The sequence below is a fragment of the Typopeltis vanoorti genome, chromosome 7, assembly GCF_054136105.1.
Source record: "Typopeltis vanoorti isolate ZY-2024b chromosome 7, IOZ_Tvanoo_1.0, whole genome shotgun sequence".
Lineage (NCBI taxonomy): Eukaryota > Metazoa > Arthropoda > Arachnida > Uropygi > Thelyphonidae > Typopeltis > Typopeltis vanoorti.
The window spans coordinates 72,832,778-72,849,400 of NC_143555.1; the positions used below are offsets into that span (position 1 = coordinate 72,832,778).

General features: G+C 36.4%; 1 protein-coding gene across 1 annotated transcript in view; it reads right to left on the minus strand.

The window, feature by feature from the left end:
• LOC150104776 (transcription factor IIIA) overlaps positions 1-16,623 on the minus strand; it is a 199,342-nt gene that overhangs the window by 165,340 nt on the left and 17,379 nt on the right. The window contains exons 2-3 of the mRNA XM_090395955.1: positions 14,387-14,508; positions 9,724-9,814 (exon numbers count right to left, since the gene is read on the minus strand). Coding sequence (XP_090252081.1) covers positions 9,724-9,814; positions 14,387-14,508 — 213 coding nt within the window. The remainder of the gene's footprint in view (positions 1-9,723; positions 9,815-14,386; positions 14,509-16,623) is intronic.

Genomic DNA, 16,623 nt, shown 5'->3' on the forward strand with positions numbered 1-16,623 from the left:
ACAAGAGCGCCCCTTCACAAATCCATGTCGACTCGTGCAGATAACATTACTCTCATCTGCCCAATGTTGTATAGCCCTCACTACTTTATCCAAGATCTTAACAACTACTGATGACACGCAAACTGGCCTATAATTAGTCACTTCCAGTCTGCTACCGACTATATGCAATGGCACTATCTTACCTTCCTTCCATTCCATGGGCACCTTTCCCACAGCAAAGGTGTCGAAGGCACTGTCAGTTCCCTAGCACATTCTCTCAAAACTCGTGGTGAAAACCATCCAGTCCCACAGGTTTACTGACATCGAGAGTACTCAGTATTTGAAACACACTCTCCTCCTGTACCTCTAAACCTCGAACCTGCCCTATCCCTCAAGTATTAAAACTGACTCCTCCATGATGATATACTCCAATAAAGTGTTCATTGAACAATTCCACTATGTCCTCTGCATCAGTCACTCTATTCCCATTTTTATCCCACAATATCATTCTTCCACAGTCATTTCTTCTCTTAGTGGCCGCATAGCTAAAAAATTCCCTAGGATTTTCTTTGGATCTTAGGGCCAATCTCCTCATATTTCAGTTTTGCCTTCCTTACCATACTAGTCACTCTTCTAGCCTGTGGCTTATATTCTTCATGCATCTTCTCTTCACCTGTCTCCTTATATATCTTCCATAGCCTCTTTTTCGCATGCAATTCCTGTTTAATATTGTTTGTCATCCACTTTACTCCAAATTGTGTCCTCTTCTTCACTCGTGGTATACAACTTACCATTGCTGCTAACAAATATTCTTTAATAATTTCCCATGCACTAATGATATCCCGGCATTTCCAATTGCTCCCTCCATGAAACTTCCCTAAGTTGACATCTTAGACTATTATAATCACCTGCTTTATAATTCCACATATGTTCCCATCTCTTTGAGACTCCTGCATGTCTATTCATTTTCCAAGTCAAAACGATATGGTCACTCTCTCCAACTGGTGGGAGAGATGTCATCTCAGTTATTATCAACTCTTCTGATGCTATAACCAAATCCTTGAACCTCTTTTATTTAGGAACTTGAACCTCTTGTTCCCTCTATTACATGTTGCCTAAGACATTTGTCCCTCAAGAAATTCTAGAAATTCCATTCCCTTATTGCTACATGCATCTTCCTCTCCCCAATTAATACTACTATAGTTAAAATCTCCCATAACAATCATTCTTCTTGCACTTGCCAAACTCAACTGTCTAAACATCTCCTGGTCCCCACCCTCTGTGCTTCTGGGTCTGTAGCAACACCCCACTAAATATCCTGTCTGGCCCACCTCTACCTCACACCATATGCTTTCAAAATCATTAGTGTCACTTCCTTCTAAAGTCTCCACTCTTAGAGGACATAGGTCATCACTTATCATAAACAGTACTCCACCACCACGCTTTCCCTTCCTATCCTGCCAAAAAATGCTGTACCCAGTGACTTCTATTACTGTTATTATATCCTCTTCTGTCAACCACGTCTCAGTGATCCCAATAATTTTTGGCTAGGCTGATGCTATCTGCGCACACCAATTCCTCTCCCTTATTCCGGATATTCCTGGCATTAGTATAAAGCATATAAATGCCATTGTTTCTATACCCAGCATTATCCCCCTCTAGACTCCACTGGGCTCAGTGTTACCTGATGTCGTCCCCCTTCTCCCAAGTACCCATTCCCACAAGAGGCCACCCCTGCTACCATCCTCCCTGGGACACACTGACTCATTCAGAACAGCAATCTCTCCAGATGCCTACGTCCTTCCTCATTCAAATGTATGCGGTCACTCACATACAATTCCTCTCTGTCCTCAAATGCACTCCAAGCATCCACATATTCCGGTCCTCCCTTGTCACACATTCTAGCTATCATGTTATTCAATATTACCGCTCTTCTGCTCAGCTCGTCATTATCATACCTAAGCAACACGCACACTATCTTTCCTCTCTGTCTTCTTCTGTACAGCCTCAAGCAAAAATCTCATATCTCTCGCTGCCCGACTTACATTACCACTCATGTCATTTGTTTCTACCATCACAATCATCTCCCTTTCCACCCTTTCACCGCTCTTAATTGCCATAGCCACTCTATTATTCCTCCTGGCAAACACTCTTCATGCATTCTATCTTGAACACCACGGATCACTGAGTCCCCATACATTATACCTCTTAACATTCCCTCTCTCCTATTGTTTCCATTCTCTCTTCTTTCATTTCCATATGTCTCTCTCATCCCCTCTCCTCTACTGCTCCTATTCTCTCTTCTAGCATTCCCATACCTCTCTCTCTCTCTCTCTCTCTTTCTTCCTCCCTCTCTCCTACTGTTTCCATTTTCTCCTCTTCTAGCACTCCCATACCTCTCTCCTACTGTTTCCATTCTCTCTTCCTCTAGCACTCCCATACCCCTCTCTCTCTCTCCCCTACTGTTTCCATTCTCTCCTCTTCTAGCACTCCCATACCTTTCTCTCATTCCCTCTCTCCAACTGTTTCCATTCTCTCCTCTTCTGTCATTCCCAAAATTCTCTCCTCTCCTATCATTCCCAAAACTCTTTCCCCTACTCAGACTCGCCTTGCATTATCTCTTCCATTCTCCTAATCTCATCTTTCATACTTCTCCTCTCATTCACAAGACATTCCATTTCCTCTTTCAGCTCATCTATCTCCTTCTGCAGGTCAGTCCCTTTTAATCGAAATTCACTCTCCCAAACAAAACCATCTCCTAAACTTTTACAGTCACTCATGCCTTCCACACTACCAACTATAATTTTCTTATTCATATTTCTCTCTTCATTCTCTCCTATCATGCTATTCGTCTTCCTATATTCATTTCCCATTCCTGGAGCAACAGGGTCGATTATTGATACATCTAATGCATTTATTTCCTTCCACTGTCTGCACACACACACACACGCACCCCCCCCTCACAAGCCACATATCCAATTCACAAGATGAATACATGCTGCAAGTACTGCATGCCACAAAGTCCCTTATTATATTACTTATAATGGAGTTCTTAAATGGCGGAGGACTTGGCGACACGCCATTTGTGACTGCAGCTGAATTTGATACTGTATTTAATTTTTCTTCTAGTTCTCTTTTTGCTGTTTGCTATTACTACAATATCATCAGCATAGTTCATGATTTAGTTTTTTACCATTGATGTTGATCCCTTTGTCTCTCCGATCTAGTTCACTCAGGACATATTCCAATACCACATTGAATAATTTAAGTGAGATAGTATTTCCTTGATGTACTCTTATTTTCTTGGAATAGGCTGCTTTGTTCATATATACGGATACTAGTAGTTACTTTTTCATATATTTTGTTTTTTAGCTGTATATAATTTTTACTTATTCCATCATCATCAAATTCCTGACTTGTACCCTCAAGAGGTGTACAGAATATTATGAGCGTACTGCATGAAGAACTTGCATCATAATTAACCTCAAATCAACAATTTTCCTCCAAATCAATCTGTTATTTGTCAAGATTTCAATGCTATCAGATCTTATATCTCTGTCTTCTGAGGGACGTTTTACTGTATCAATCCATCTACATCATGGTCTTCCTCGTCCATGCAGCCTAGTGGTTTTTGTGCTTCGCAACCATATGCCTGGAGAAGGAGTGTCCTAGGTTCGATTCCCGTCACCGACGTGAGGAGCTTAAGGATCTTCCTCAGCCATAGCCAAGTTAGCCGGTCTTGGGTGTGGACAGCAGGGTTTTCCCCCCCAAGTTTATCTGGGGTTTTTCATCCCACAAGCAGGCAAACCGGCCCAGTGAACACACACGGATCTATAGCCATAAATACTTACCCCCCGAGGGGGGCTCAACTCCCTACAATAGGGACGGGGGAGAAAAGGGAGGGAACTCCATACGAATAAATAAATAAATGATCTTCCTCTGGGTCTTTTTCCTGCCAACCTGGCAGACAACACTTGTTTAGCTAATTTTTCCTCTCCCATTCTGTTTAAGTAACAATATCACTAGAGATTAGCTCTGCTAATACATTCCTGGATGCTAACAATGTCAACTTCTTTTAAATCTTTCTCAGGATTCTCATATCTGATGTCTTGCTAATTTGTTTAGCAATTTTTCCTCTACCAATCTGTTTAAGTAACAATAGCACTGGAGATTAGCTCTGCTAATACATTCCTGGATGCTAACAATGTCAACTTCTTTCCTAATATCCTTCTTTTTAATATATTGGCATAGTTGCCATCTATTCACATCCCAAATCTTTCTCAGGACTCTCATATCTGATGTCTAGTCTTTGGTTAAGTGTTTTATCTCTAACCCAGCTCTCAGATTCATAAATTAAAATTGGTTTGAACACTATATAGCTAATTTAGTGTTTTGCATAATTTCTCTCTTATTTCATATAAATTTATTGTTGACTTCCTACCATACTGGCTTGGTCGATACTGTTGTCTATTTCCATATTTAATTTACCATCTTCACTAAAAATCATGCTTAAGTAGCTGAAATCTTTTACTTATTCTATAGGTTCCCATTCACAATGCAGTTGATATTTTCAATGCTTCTGCCTATTTTCATTGTCTTGTTATTGCTGATTTTCATACCAATTTATTACAGTTATTCAATTTAGTCAAGTAATTTTGCAGACTTGTATTAGATCTATCTAAAAGTATAACATCATCTACATAAAGTAAACAGCTGAGATTAACATCTCCAATTTTGATATCAGGTTTAATACTGCTTTCTTTCATGATGTGATCCATATAGATAATAACAGAGGGAATAATACATCCTTGTCTGACACCAGGTTTAACATGAAATCATCTTCCTGTATTTCCTTCAATTCTAACTGCTGACTTGCAACTCAAATGAAGACAAAGTAACACTTGATATAATGTCCCATTGACACCATATAACTATAGCATTTTGAATAGTGTGAATCCAACTTGTTCTTCACCAAGCTTCCTGCTCACAATCCTTATCAAATGTTTCTCAAGAATACTTGCATAAATCTTACCAGGAACACTCAGTACGGAAATACCCCTGTAATTCTCACATTCACTTTTATTTCCCTTTTTGTATATGGGTACTATGAGAGCTCTACTCCAATCATCTTGAATTCATCCAGATGATTTTATACCTCCATGCTTGAGCATTTCTGGTCGAATATCATCTACTTGTGCTGCCTTTCCACATTTCAGGCTTTTGATGACTTTCTCTACTTTAAATATGATATGTATTCCTAGTTGCATGGCTGTTGAGTGTTTATTTACGAGTACTGTCACTGCTTATTTCATTTAGCAATTTTTCAAAGTAATTACTCCATTCATCAAGGATATCTTTTTCTCCAGTTTTCGTGTCATCTTTGTCAATCCTAATTCCTGACGGTCGTCTCACCTATGCCTGGTTTGGAGCTCACTAACATGATATATCCTCTCCGATGTGGACGAGAAAGAGCTCTGCTTAAATTGGTCCACGTGGTCTAGCATACAATATCCTTTTATATTGCACCTTTAGCGGCACCCCTTCTGCATCACACCTTTTTGCCTGTCACCATTCTTCTGCACTCAGTTCCGTTCTGCTCTCTTAGCATCTTCCGGGAAGCTCACGCGTGCACCGTGCTCCGTGTGTACGTGACTGCCGTAGGCTCTGCTGCTAATCCGAGTGTCTCGCTCACATGCTTTGGACTCATAATTTTACATGCTAACATATATTTCGCAAATTATTCTTCCCTTGTTAAACATACAAAGATAGGTAATATTCCTTTACATAGAATCATTCAATGTCAAGATACAATATCTTTAAGGCTTTCCAGTAATTTACAATTCTACTTATATACAAGTATATCCTTGGTGTGTTAAAGCTTGTTAAATTTCGAACGAAATATTTCTTAGTGAAATCTTTTCATTCAAGATTTAAGAGATATAACATTAGGAAGTGTAGAAGGTGTGTTGATTGAATAGGTGAATGCCAAGCAAAGATAGGATGGTTAGAGAGAGAGAGAGAGAGAGAGAGAGGAAGTCGAAAGTACAAAAAATGAGTTGAAAAGTATGAAGGAAAAGATTAGGAGACATGAAATGCTAACTGACATGGTGAAGAGGAGAGTTTGTGTGTGTGGGGGGGATGGTACTAATGGTTTTGAGAGCATGTGGTGTAAGATGAAAGTGGGCAAGATATTTCGTAGGTTCATTGAGGAGAAGTATCAAAGAGAAAAGAATTTGTCTAGAATTCTACAGCAGATAATTATGATAGAAATCAGCTTAGGAGAGTTCCACAGATAAAAGAATTGGAAGGAAGAGATACCACCAGTGCATGGGAACTAGTGAAGAAATATTATCAGCGATGGCATGCTGCATCAGAGGCATAGCCAGGGAGGGATGGAGGGGGGCGGTCCGCCCCAGACGGCACTTTGAAACTTTTTGAACTTTTGCAGTTAATTCTAAATTACAGTCTCAAGAACTCATTCCCAAATATTGTAATACCACTGTGAATTTTCCTCAGTTTTTCTAAATAAAATTGATTAAGAATTACCTACATTACTATGAAATAGACTTCGCCAATGTAATCGACGATTTTGCTAACAGAAAAGCAAGAAAAATAGCATTTTATAATGTCGAAATTAAAGTTTTACTTCAAAAATAAACACAGTGTTTTAATTTATATCCCTATATGTCGTTTTGACTTTTTGTAGTATTTTTGGTGTGTATTGAGAGGGGAGGCAAACTCAGGGACTACCTCAGGTGGCAAAAGCTCTAGCTACACCACTGTATTGCATACCTCAAGTGAAAAAGATAACATGATCTGGTGTAAAGTGGATGACTGATATAATCAAACAAGAACTGTAGGTGAAAAAAAGAGGTTATGGAAAAAGTAAATCAGCAAAATGGTGTGAGCAAGCATTTGATTTAAATCAAAATGGCTAAAAATAAGTGGAAAACAATTATCAACCGAGTTATAAAATTTCTTCATTACAAGATCCCCCATACTAGGCAATAATATCAAAAAAGTGCTGATTTAAAAACAGAAACCATACATAAAGCAAATAACATAGAAAAAGTATGGGAAAAATCTGCACAAATTCTGACAAAAGCAGCAACAGAAAGCTTAGGAATAAAGAGTAAATGGTACAGAAAAAGGGGACTGCAAAACTGAGACAAAGAAACAGAAAAGATAATAAAGAAACAAAAAAAAATTACTAGAAATGGCATTCCAAGACAGTAGAAGCAAAAATAGTGTACAAAAGAAACACTGCAATTGCAAAACAAGAAGGTAAGGAAAAAGAGAGAGAGAGAGAGAGAGAGAGAAATGGAACAATTTTGTACCTGAACTAGAAAAGGATAACTAAGTCACAACTAAAAACCTATAAAATAATAAACTACATGAACAAAGAAATAAAAGATTGGCAGGTAACAGATTGATTTGGAGGAAAATTGTAGATAGGAAGTTAGTGGTGATGTAAGTTTTTCATGTAGTACCATCATATCTTGTACATTCCTTGAGGGTACATGTTCAGAGATTTGATGATGATGATGATGAGAAATAAAAGAAAAGATAAAAATACAAACAATAGATTTAGAAAAATGGGCAACTTATTTTCAAAATCTTTGCACTGAAAATAAAGTAAAATTTTATACAATACAGGATGATCAACAGAAAATTTTTTAGTTCTGACATTACAATGTCAGAACTAAAAAATGCAATAAATAAGATGAAAAATAGAAAAACACCAAGACAATATAAACATGGAACTGGACAAAAATGTAGGTGAAAATTTTACTGAAAGACTTCTGAAATTCTTTAACACGGTCTGGATTTCTGCATAAACTCTAAACTCTTGGAAAAAAAGCACTGGTTATCCCAATTTATAAAAAGGAAATATAGATGATTCCAATAACAATAGACGAATTAATCTGCTAAATGCAGGGTACAAAATATATCCATGAATATTACGAGAAACTAAAGAGCATTATAGAGGACAAACTACTAAAAAAACAGAATAGATTCCAAAGAGGCCGATCCTGTATGGACTCAATATTCACTCTAAAATATTAATCTAAAAAACATGGCCTTCATTGATTATGAAAAAAGACTTCTAATAAAATTAATAGACAAAAGTTATTTAAAATATTAACCGATCTAAATATACCAAACCAGCTCTTACAGCCTATTCAAGAAATAAAACAGCAGTCAAATTAGTATTTTGCAAGGTGCTGCATAATAAGCTGATATTTAAGTTCCAGGATATGAGTTTATCAGGTTAGTGAACTGGATTAGAGGTTGACTATCTGATAGATCCATAGCATTGTGTGTAAATGTGTCAAGGAAGAAGGTCATAATTGAGGTTCTATTAAACTCAGTATTAGGACCTCTACTGTACAACTTTTATGTCAATGATATTATGAGTGGACTGCAGGCAGGAAGGGGAGGGGAGGATATTTAGTTGTTTGCATATGATGTGAAGGTATGAATTAGTAATTTATATGGGGGCACTTCTTTGAATAAGATAGACAGATGGACAAATCAATGAGAATATCAGTTTAATGCAATCAAATGTAAGATCTTGAAATTTGGGATCTACTAATTGCAAGCTGTATATTCTGTTCGTTGAACTATATATACTACAGGAAGTGGAGGAAACAAGGGATGTTGGGATGATGATGATTGATATAAATCTGAAGTTTAGGGACCACATAGCAAAAATGATGGAGATAACCCAGAGGATTGCTGCAATACTGAGAATAACTTGACCAGAAGAATTAGAAGTAGTGATTCCATTATATGAAGCCTGGTTCAGACTAAATCAGAATTACTGTGCTAAGATCTGGTCACTGAGATTTGAATGAGATAAATTAACCTTGGTGAGAGTGCAGAGGCAGATGGAAAAAATGATATGATGACTGTACTATGTTAGTTATGACAGATAGTTAAAACAGTTGAGAGGTAGTTACAAGCTTGACAATGGATATTTCGTATTGTAGAACAAATGGAATGAGGAAGGGGCATCCCTGGAAGTTGTAAATGGAAGTGGTGTGAGAGAGAGAGAGAGAGAGTGATAAGTGGCTTTTTTTTCTGAATGCAAGGTGGTTAGACTGTGGAATGCAATGCCTGATACGGTGGTGAGAACATAAATGGTGAACAAATTTAAGGAGTTATAGGCTATATCATGTTGTCTACATATGACCACTTAAATTTGTTTACCAGACTCCTCATTAATATATCATGATCCTTAAATTTTTTCACCAACTTCAAATGGGAGAGGTCTTATGCTCATTAATAATAATATACAGTATATACCATACAGCAAAGACGGTAATTGTAAAATAAGGATACATGCCTATTTTGTTGAATTTTAAGCATTTTATTGTCATTACTTCTGTTTTTATAAAGACTTTTGAAACAATGCACAAATACCAGCAGTTGATTACATTAAAAAGTACTTTTCATGCATATAAATCATTGAAAAAATTAAACCACGGCATATTCTGAGTTATCAAGAATGGTGACAGTGCACTAAATATGCACAGATTAATCAATTGATTATAAATTTCTATATAAATATTATCAAAACAAAACAGAAAACCAGTTTTAAAAATTATATTTTAAAACAACTTGCCATTACTGGATAGAATAAAGTAAAGCATCTGTTCATATTCAATGGGAGTCAAAGGGCTATAATATAATGAACAGAAATAGATCTCTTTTAATCAATATACCAAACCCTAGATTTACCTGATATTTTCTCTTTTCATGATACACAGTGATATGTCTTTTTAATGCATGCTGTGAGCTGAAAAATTTTCCGCAATTTTCCTTTGTGCACCTGTAACAACACAAAATATTTAATAAAATTGTTCAGTTCTAAGTGTCTGTATATATAATATTATTATTATTATATCACCTCCAGGGAGTCCAAAGACTCATTGAGGGAGGGCATCTACTCTACAACTCTTCGTTTCACTACTCCACCAACCTTCATTGTCTAACACCAATGCCGACTACCACCACTAGTACTTTCACAGACAATCACAAACATCCATGCCCATGGCAGGATTCGAACCCACAGCCCTTTTGGCTGGAGAGCGGATATGCTAACCACTCAGTCAACCAGGTCAACATCAGTTAACTATATATATAATATATATATATATATTTTTTTTTAATGGGATCCTATATGCCGTATAGTATGGTCTATAATCCAGGTGGAGTGAATCTGATGAACGAAAGGACTTACAGATATGCCTTATCATATTCAAATGATTTTGGAGCTAGATGACAAACTCTCAATAAACAACGTTTTAGAGAAAGTTGTTTATTGAGAGTTTGGAAGTGTAAAACCAGAGAAATCAGCAATCAAGCATGTAACTAGCCCCCCCCCCCCCCTGTGATAAATGAGCACATGTACAGAAATGATTATGCAATTTCACAGGTTTCCAATTTGAATGGGTTGGTAAAGACATTACACAAGGGGATGTTGAAATGCCTGTACATGAATGCAAGAAGTATCAGAAATAAGGGAGAGGAATTTTTGGCACTGGTCAGTTCTACTTAGCCAAAAATTATAGGCATCAGTGACACCTGGTTGACAGAAAATGATATAGTTACAAGAATAGAACATAAAGGGTACTATATTTTCAGGAAGGATACAGGAAATAGGACAGGAGGTGGAGTATTGCTGGTAATAGCTGAAAAATTACAACCAAAAAAATTAGAAGTTAAAGAGGATTTTAGATCTGGGACATATGGATCATTTGAGGCTGTCTGGTGTGAAATAGGGATCTATAGGACAAAATATGTTGTTGGGTGCTGCTATAGACCAGCGGGTCCACAGGGAGATGTACATACCATGTATCGGTAGATTAACATGAGTACAGGCTAAACAATTATGGGGAACTAATTGGGAACATAGATTGAAGGGAGAAATGACAAGGTGGAAGTAGAATTTATACAGTTGCTAAGGGATAATTACTTGACACAATGTTATAGAAGGGACAAAGGATTTGAGAGTGATAGATTTGATAATAACATCAGAAAATATATCCAGAACCAAAATAGACACTCTGCCTCCAATTGGGGAGAGTAACCATGGTCTTGTTCTGGGAAGGTGCCAAACATGTAGAATTCTCTGTCAAGAAAGGGTTTATGTTGAACTATAAAGCTGGTAATTATGGCAGACTTAGGAATCATCTTGAGAAGCTATAATCAGAGATTGTTTGAGTGAAGCAGTATCACACTGCATACTCAAGGTGAGGAAGATAAACCAAGTGGGAATTAAGTGGATGAGTAAAGATATAAAGCAAGAGCCAGAAAAAAAAAAAAAAAACACTGTGGAGGGAATATAAAAAAAAGGTGATCAGCATGCTCATGAGCAGTACAAAGTGCAAACAAGAAAGGTGACTAGTTTGGTAAGAAAGACTAAATCAGATGAGAAAAAAATTAGTTATGCAGGCCAAAGTAAACCCAAGAAACAATGCTCATGACAGGAAGGCAACAGAGGTAAAAGAAATAGTTGAGTTGCTGAGTGATCATTTTGCAAAGGTCTATAATCCAGGTGGAGTCTTTGCAATTTCTCATGTGACAGACGCATATCAAAACTGAAGTAAAGGAAGAGGTGTTCACCATATTGAAAAATATGAATGTGAACACAGCAGTGGGACTGGATGGCATGTCGGCCCATGTATTGCATGAATGTGCAAGAGAATTGGCATTGCCTCTGATGAAGTTGTCCAATCTAGGTCTCAGCTCTGGCAATGTTCCAGGGGAAGTGGAAAGCGAGTAAAATACTTCCATTATATAAACTTGAAAGTTTGCTACCTCTGCCAAGAGAGAGGCAGCAACTACAGACTAATTAATATATCAGGAATGTTGGTTAAAGGTAAAACCCAATATTGGGTAGATAAGAATGTGATACTCTACAGTGGGCAGCACAGCTCTGTAAAAGGTAGTGCCTATCTTTGTAATTTATTCACATTTTATAATAAAGTAACAGCAGAATTGGATATAGGTACATCATGATATACTGCTGGACTTTGCAAAGCTGTTTGACAGAATATCACATGAAAACTATTACAAAAATTGGAGCAAATGAGAATGGATATGAAACTAGTAGCATGGATGGGGGGGGGGGGACTGACAGACACCAGAGAGCAGTATATAGTGGAGTGGAATCTAGGAGAATGAGGGTGACCAGTGAAGTCCTCAGGGTTCTGTACTAGGACAACTACCCTTTAATTTGTATATCAATGATATATAAGAAAAGATTTAAGTGAGGATATTTCAGTTATTTGCTGATGATGCAAAACTAGGGAGCAATAGTTGTTAAAGGTGACATAGATAATCCTAAATCATCCTGAGGGATGATTTAACTAAATGGCATTGTGGGCAGAGGATAATGATTATCAATTTAATGTTGCAAAATTGAAGGTCATGAACTTTGGGTTGAAAAGGTTACATACTGTGTGTCATATTGATGGTACTCGATTGCAGAAAATTGATGAGGCTAGGAACTTGGGGATAATGAAAAGAGTTGAAGTTCAGAAGCCATATTGCACAAGTTGGTAAAATGGTTCAGAGGATTACCTGGATGTTGAAAAACACACTATCAAGTAAAGATATGGAAGTTATTATCTCTTTTCATAAAGCTATGATTCGGCCACATCTTGACTACTGTGCACAGGTTTGGTCACCTGAGTTTCTTGGGGACCAGAAGACAGTAGAGTAGATTCAGAGACAAGTTACTAAGCTGGTGATAGATCTGTACTCCTTATAAGGACAGGTTGAAGGTTTGTGGGTTACAAAGTTTAGTTGATAGGCAGAAAAAAGAGAGGACATGATAGAAACTTAAGATATTAAAGGGGATTTATAAAATTGCTGCAAAGGAAAATTAGAGAACTAGGGTCCATCTGTGGAAGCTGTGTAAGAATGTAGTTAGCAGGGGTGTGCAGACCAGATTTTTTGTATGGAAAGTGGTGAATGAGTGAAATGATTGCCAGAATTAGTTGCAAGTGCTCTGACATTGAATGAGTTTAAGGAGAAGTATGATAGGATTTGTGTGTATAATAGTTTTGGTCTCCTATGCTTAGTCTCAGGACTCCATGGAGATACTATACAATAATAATACAGTACATTAGTACTGCAATGTAGTGAAAATTTGGGAAGAATGAAGAAACAGAAACTTTGAAGTTTGTCTATTCTAAGTTTTAAAAAATTTATTATATACTAATACTTAGATAGTACTGCATTATTAAGTTTAGATTAGTAGTTTGATTCTCACTACAGAAAATTTGTAGTTACGATGTTAAGTTTGTTAAAGTGGATGGTTTGCTATAGAGAATTTTCTTCAGAATGGAATTTTACCTATGGGTATTTAATCAGGAGTTTTCAGTAGTTTATTATAGCGAGAAAATTTGTTCTAAGAGTTTGCTAAAGTAATTAAGTGTACCAACTTTCCATCGCCCACTGTTTTCCATAATCAGGTCATTACTTTTCAGGTCTTTAAATATTGTCAACTTTATATTTGTCATCTAAAACACTACCAATTGCAACAATTCACATATACCTTGGTCTTTTTTGGCTTTTTTTCCCTAACATCAAATGCCTGTTTTGTTAACCTTTCTTCTCTATTCTGTATAAACCATAGCACTTCAAATAACCTCTTACATATTCTTGAATGCTAATGATATTAAATTTCTGTTTAATATTCTTTATTTGTAATATGATTCTATGACTTTCTGAACATTCTGAACAATCTGAACATTCCCTTAATTTTACTCCATCTATGATATCTGTTTTTTCTAGTCTGGAATCGACTAATTTTTCTAATAAAACTCTCAAATTCATAAGATAAAAATGGTTTGAATGATGTCTAGTATACTGCACAACATAGTATCGACACTAAACACAGTATCTGGACGGATGAAGCTCGTCTTCTCCATAGAAAAAGTTTTAAATATGAATGCCTTTTCAAAGAAAGTTGCAAAGCCCTTTTTACATCAGCCAAACGTGAATCAGATGATTGTCTCTCTCCCCCCCCTCCACCCCCAAAAAAGTTTGGGAGATGCTCATATTATGTAACCATCAAAAATAGTTTTTAATATTATTTATTAATATTAATTTCTAGCATGCAGCAACGTTTTAATTGGTAAACCAATTATTATATGTACCTTGTATTCCTGTTTCTTTGATTAGCTTGTTTCTATGCACTGATGATGTATTATTATTTTCAGTATGAAATATCTGTACTTTCATTTCATTAAAGTTAATTTCTGTGATTATCATGTAATTTGTTATTTATTACGTTCTTATTATTTGAAAATAAATGATAGTCATTTCACTTTAATTTTTCATAATTAGGAAGAAAAAAGCATTATTACTTTACATTAAATACTTTACATACTTATGAGTTGATTCTGCTCGTTTTTCTGAAGATCTTTCATGCACATTTGACACATGCCTTTTTAAGTGACACATTCTGGCATAGCTCTTATTGCAGTCATCATACAGACAGACATATGGTCTCTAAAAAATAAATCAATAAATACAAAAAAAATGTGTTAATACTGATAAGATTGCACATATCATTCTCCAACAAATTCTACTGCCTATTAGCACATATCAGGTCATCCAAAAGTATTGTCATTTTTTATACTTTACTTGTTCAAACATGTCTCAGCTTGTCTAGATATGAATTTTTAAATCTTTATAAGTATTACTAAGCTGAGGAGGCATTCTAAGGAATTCCACCTTGCAAGAACATCATACATAAGTTATTGTTTAAGTAATCCTTTATTACTATGGAGGTCACTGAATGTGTGAAAGTGCCAGCGATGGTTCCAAAAATTTTGACAAGGAGACTTTAGCTTGAAAGATTCCCCTTGCTCTGGGTGCCATGTCTTTCTCAATAATATGCTGCTATTTCAAGAAATGCAATGCAACTGTTGAAGATTTAGCACAAAATTGTTGAAGATTTAGCAAAAGATCTTAATTCATTGTAATCATTCATTGGCATTTGCAAACACTTGGAACAGTGTCTAAGCTTGGCAAGTGGGTTCCTCATGAACTGACGAACAACAATCGAAGAGGGTAAGTCAACGTCTGCACTGCTTCATTCTCAACTCAAAAATCTCCATTTTTGAGTTGTGTGGTCACAGTGATGAAAAGTGGACACTTTAAAGAATGTTAAGCTCTAAAGGCAGTTTTTTGATTGTGTTCATTCAAGAGAACAGTCTAAACCTCAACCAAAACAAGACCTTCATCCCTCAGAAGGTTTTGTTAAGCATTTGTGGGTTACAGCTGCTATTATATACTTTGAAATCTTGTCACAAAACCAAACTATCACAGCTGAAATATGCTATGAACAACTTGATCGACTGAATGAAAAACTGAAAGAAAAGAGGTTTCTCTGGTCAATTGAAAGGTTGTTGTTTTTCACCATGATAATGCATACCTCACAGTGCAAGAATCACTGTACCAAGATTGAGGAACCATTTTCCAGTTACCACTTATTTCAAAGTTTGCAACATTTCATTAATGAAAAACAATACAATATATTAAAGGCGCCGAAATTGAGCTGACTTTTTTGCCTCCAAACCTCTTGAATTCTATAGAAATGGCATTATGAAACTTTCACAATGTTGGAAGAGTTTTATTGATTCAAATGGAGAATATATACTTGATTAAATCAGCAAATGATTTATCTTTTATATCCTTTCAAAACTTAATGCTAAAAGCAACATTATTTTTGGAATGACCTCATATAAGAGGGTGGTCTGAAAAGTTCTCGACCTAACAATGAAAAAACAAATTTATAATTTCAAAACTATTTTTATTTTACAACATAATCTCCCTTAAGACTAATACATTTATTCCAGCGATGCTCCAGTGCCATTATCCTGTCCCCTGTAGTGGTTCTAGTAAGATCTGCAAAATACTCTCTACAGCTGCAATTACCTCTTGATTCGAAGAAAAACGCTGACCAGTAAGGAAGAGTTCTAGATTTGGGAACAGGTAGAAGTCAGAGAGAGCCAAATCTGGGGAATAGGGTGGATGTTCCTACAATTCATAGTGCAGATCCATTAATTTTTGCATTGCCAAAACACCTTTGTGGGTAGGTGTATTGTCCTGATGAAAGATGATTTTTTCTTCTGCAAACTGGGTCTTTTCTCACAAATTTTTTTGTCTAGTCTGGTTAAAAGATTGGAATAATATTCCCCGGTTATTGTTTTACCCTTTTCAAGCTAATTAATAAACAAAATGCCTTTAGCATCACAAAACACCAATGCCATAACCTTTCCTGCTGATGAAACCGACTTTGTCTTCTTTGGCACTGAACAACCAGCTTCTGTCCACTATTTTGACTGCTGTTTGGATTCTGGTGTGTAATGGTGAATCCAAGTCTCATCCATAGTAATAAATCAAAGCACAAAATCAGTTTTATTCTTGTTAAAACGCTCCAAGCACTGTTCAGAGATTTTCGTGCGAATGCGTTTTTGATCTGCTGTGAACAAGCTTGGCACCCATCTTGTGCAAAGCATTTTCATATGCAATTCTTCATGCAAAATATATCCTACACGTTTTTTGGAAATGCTTACAGTCTCAGAAATTTCACGCACTTTAATTTGCTGGTCATCCAAT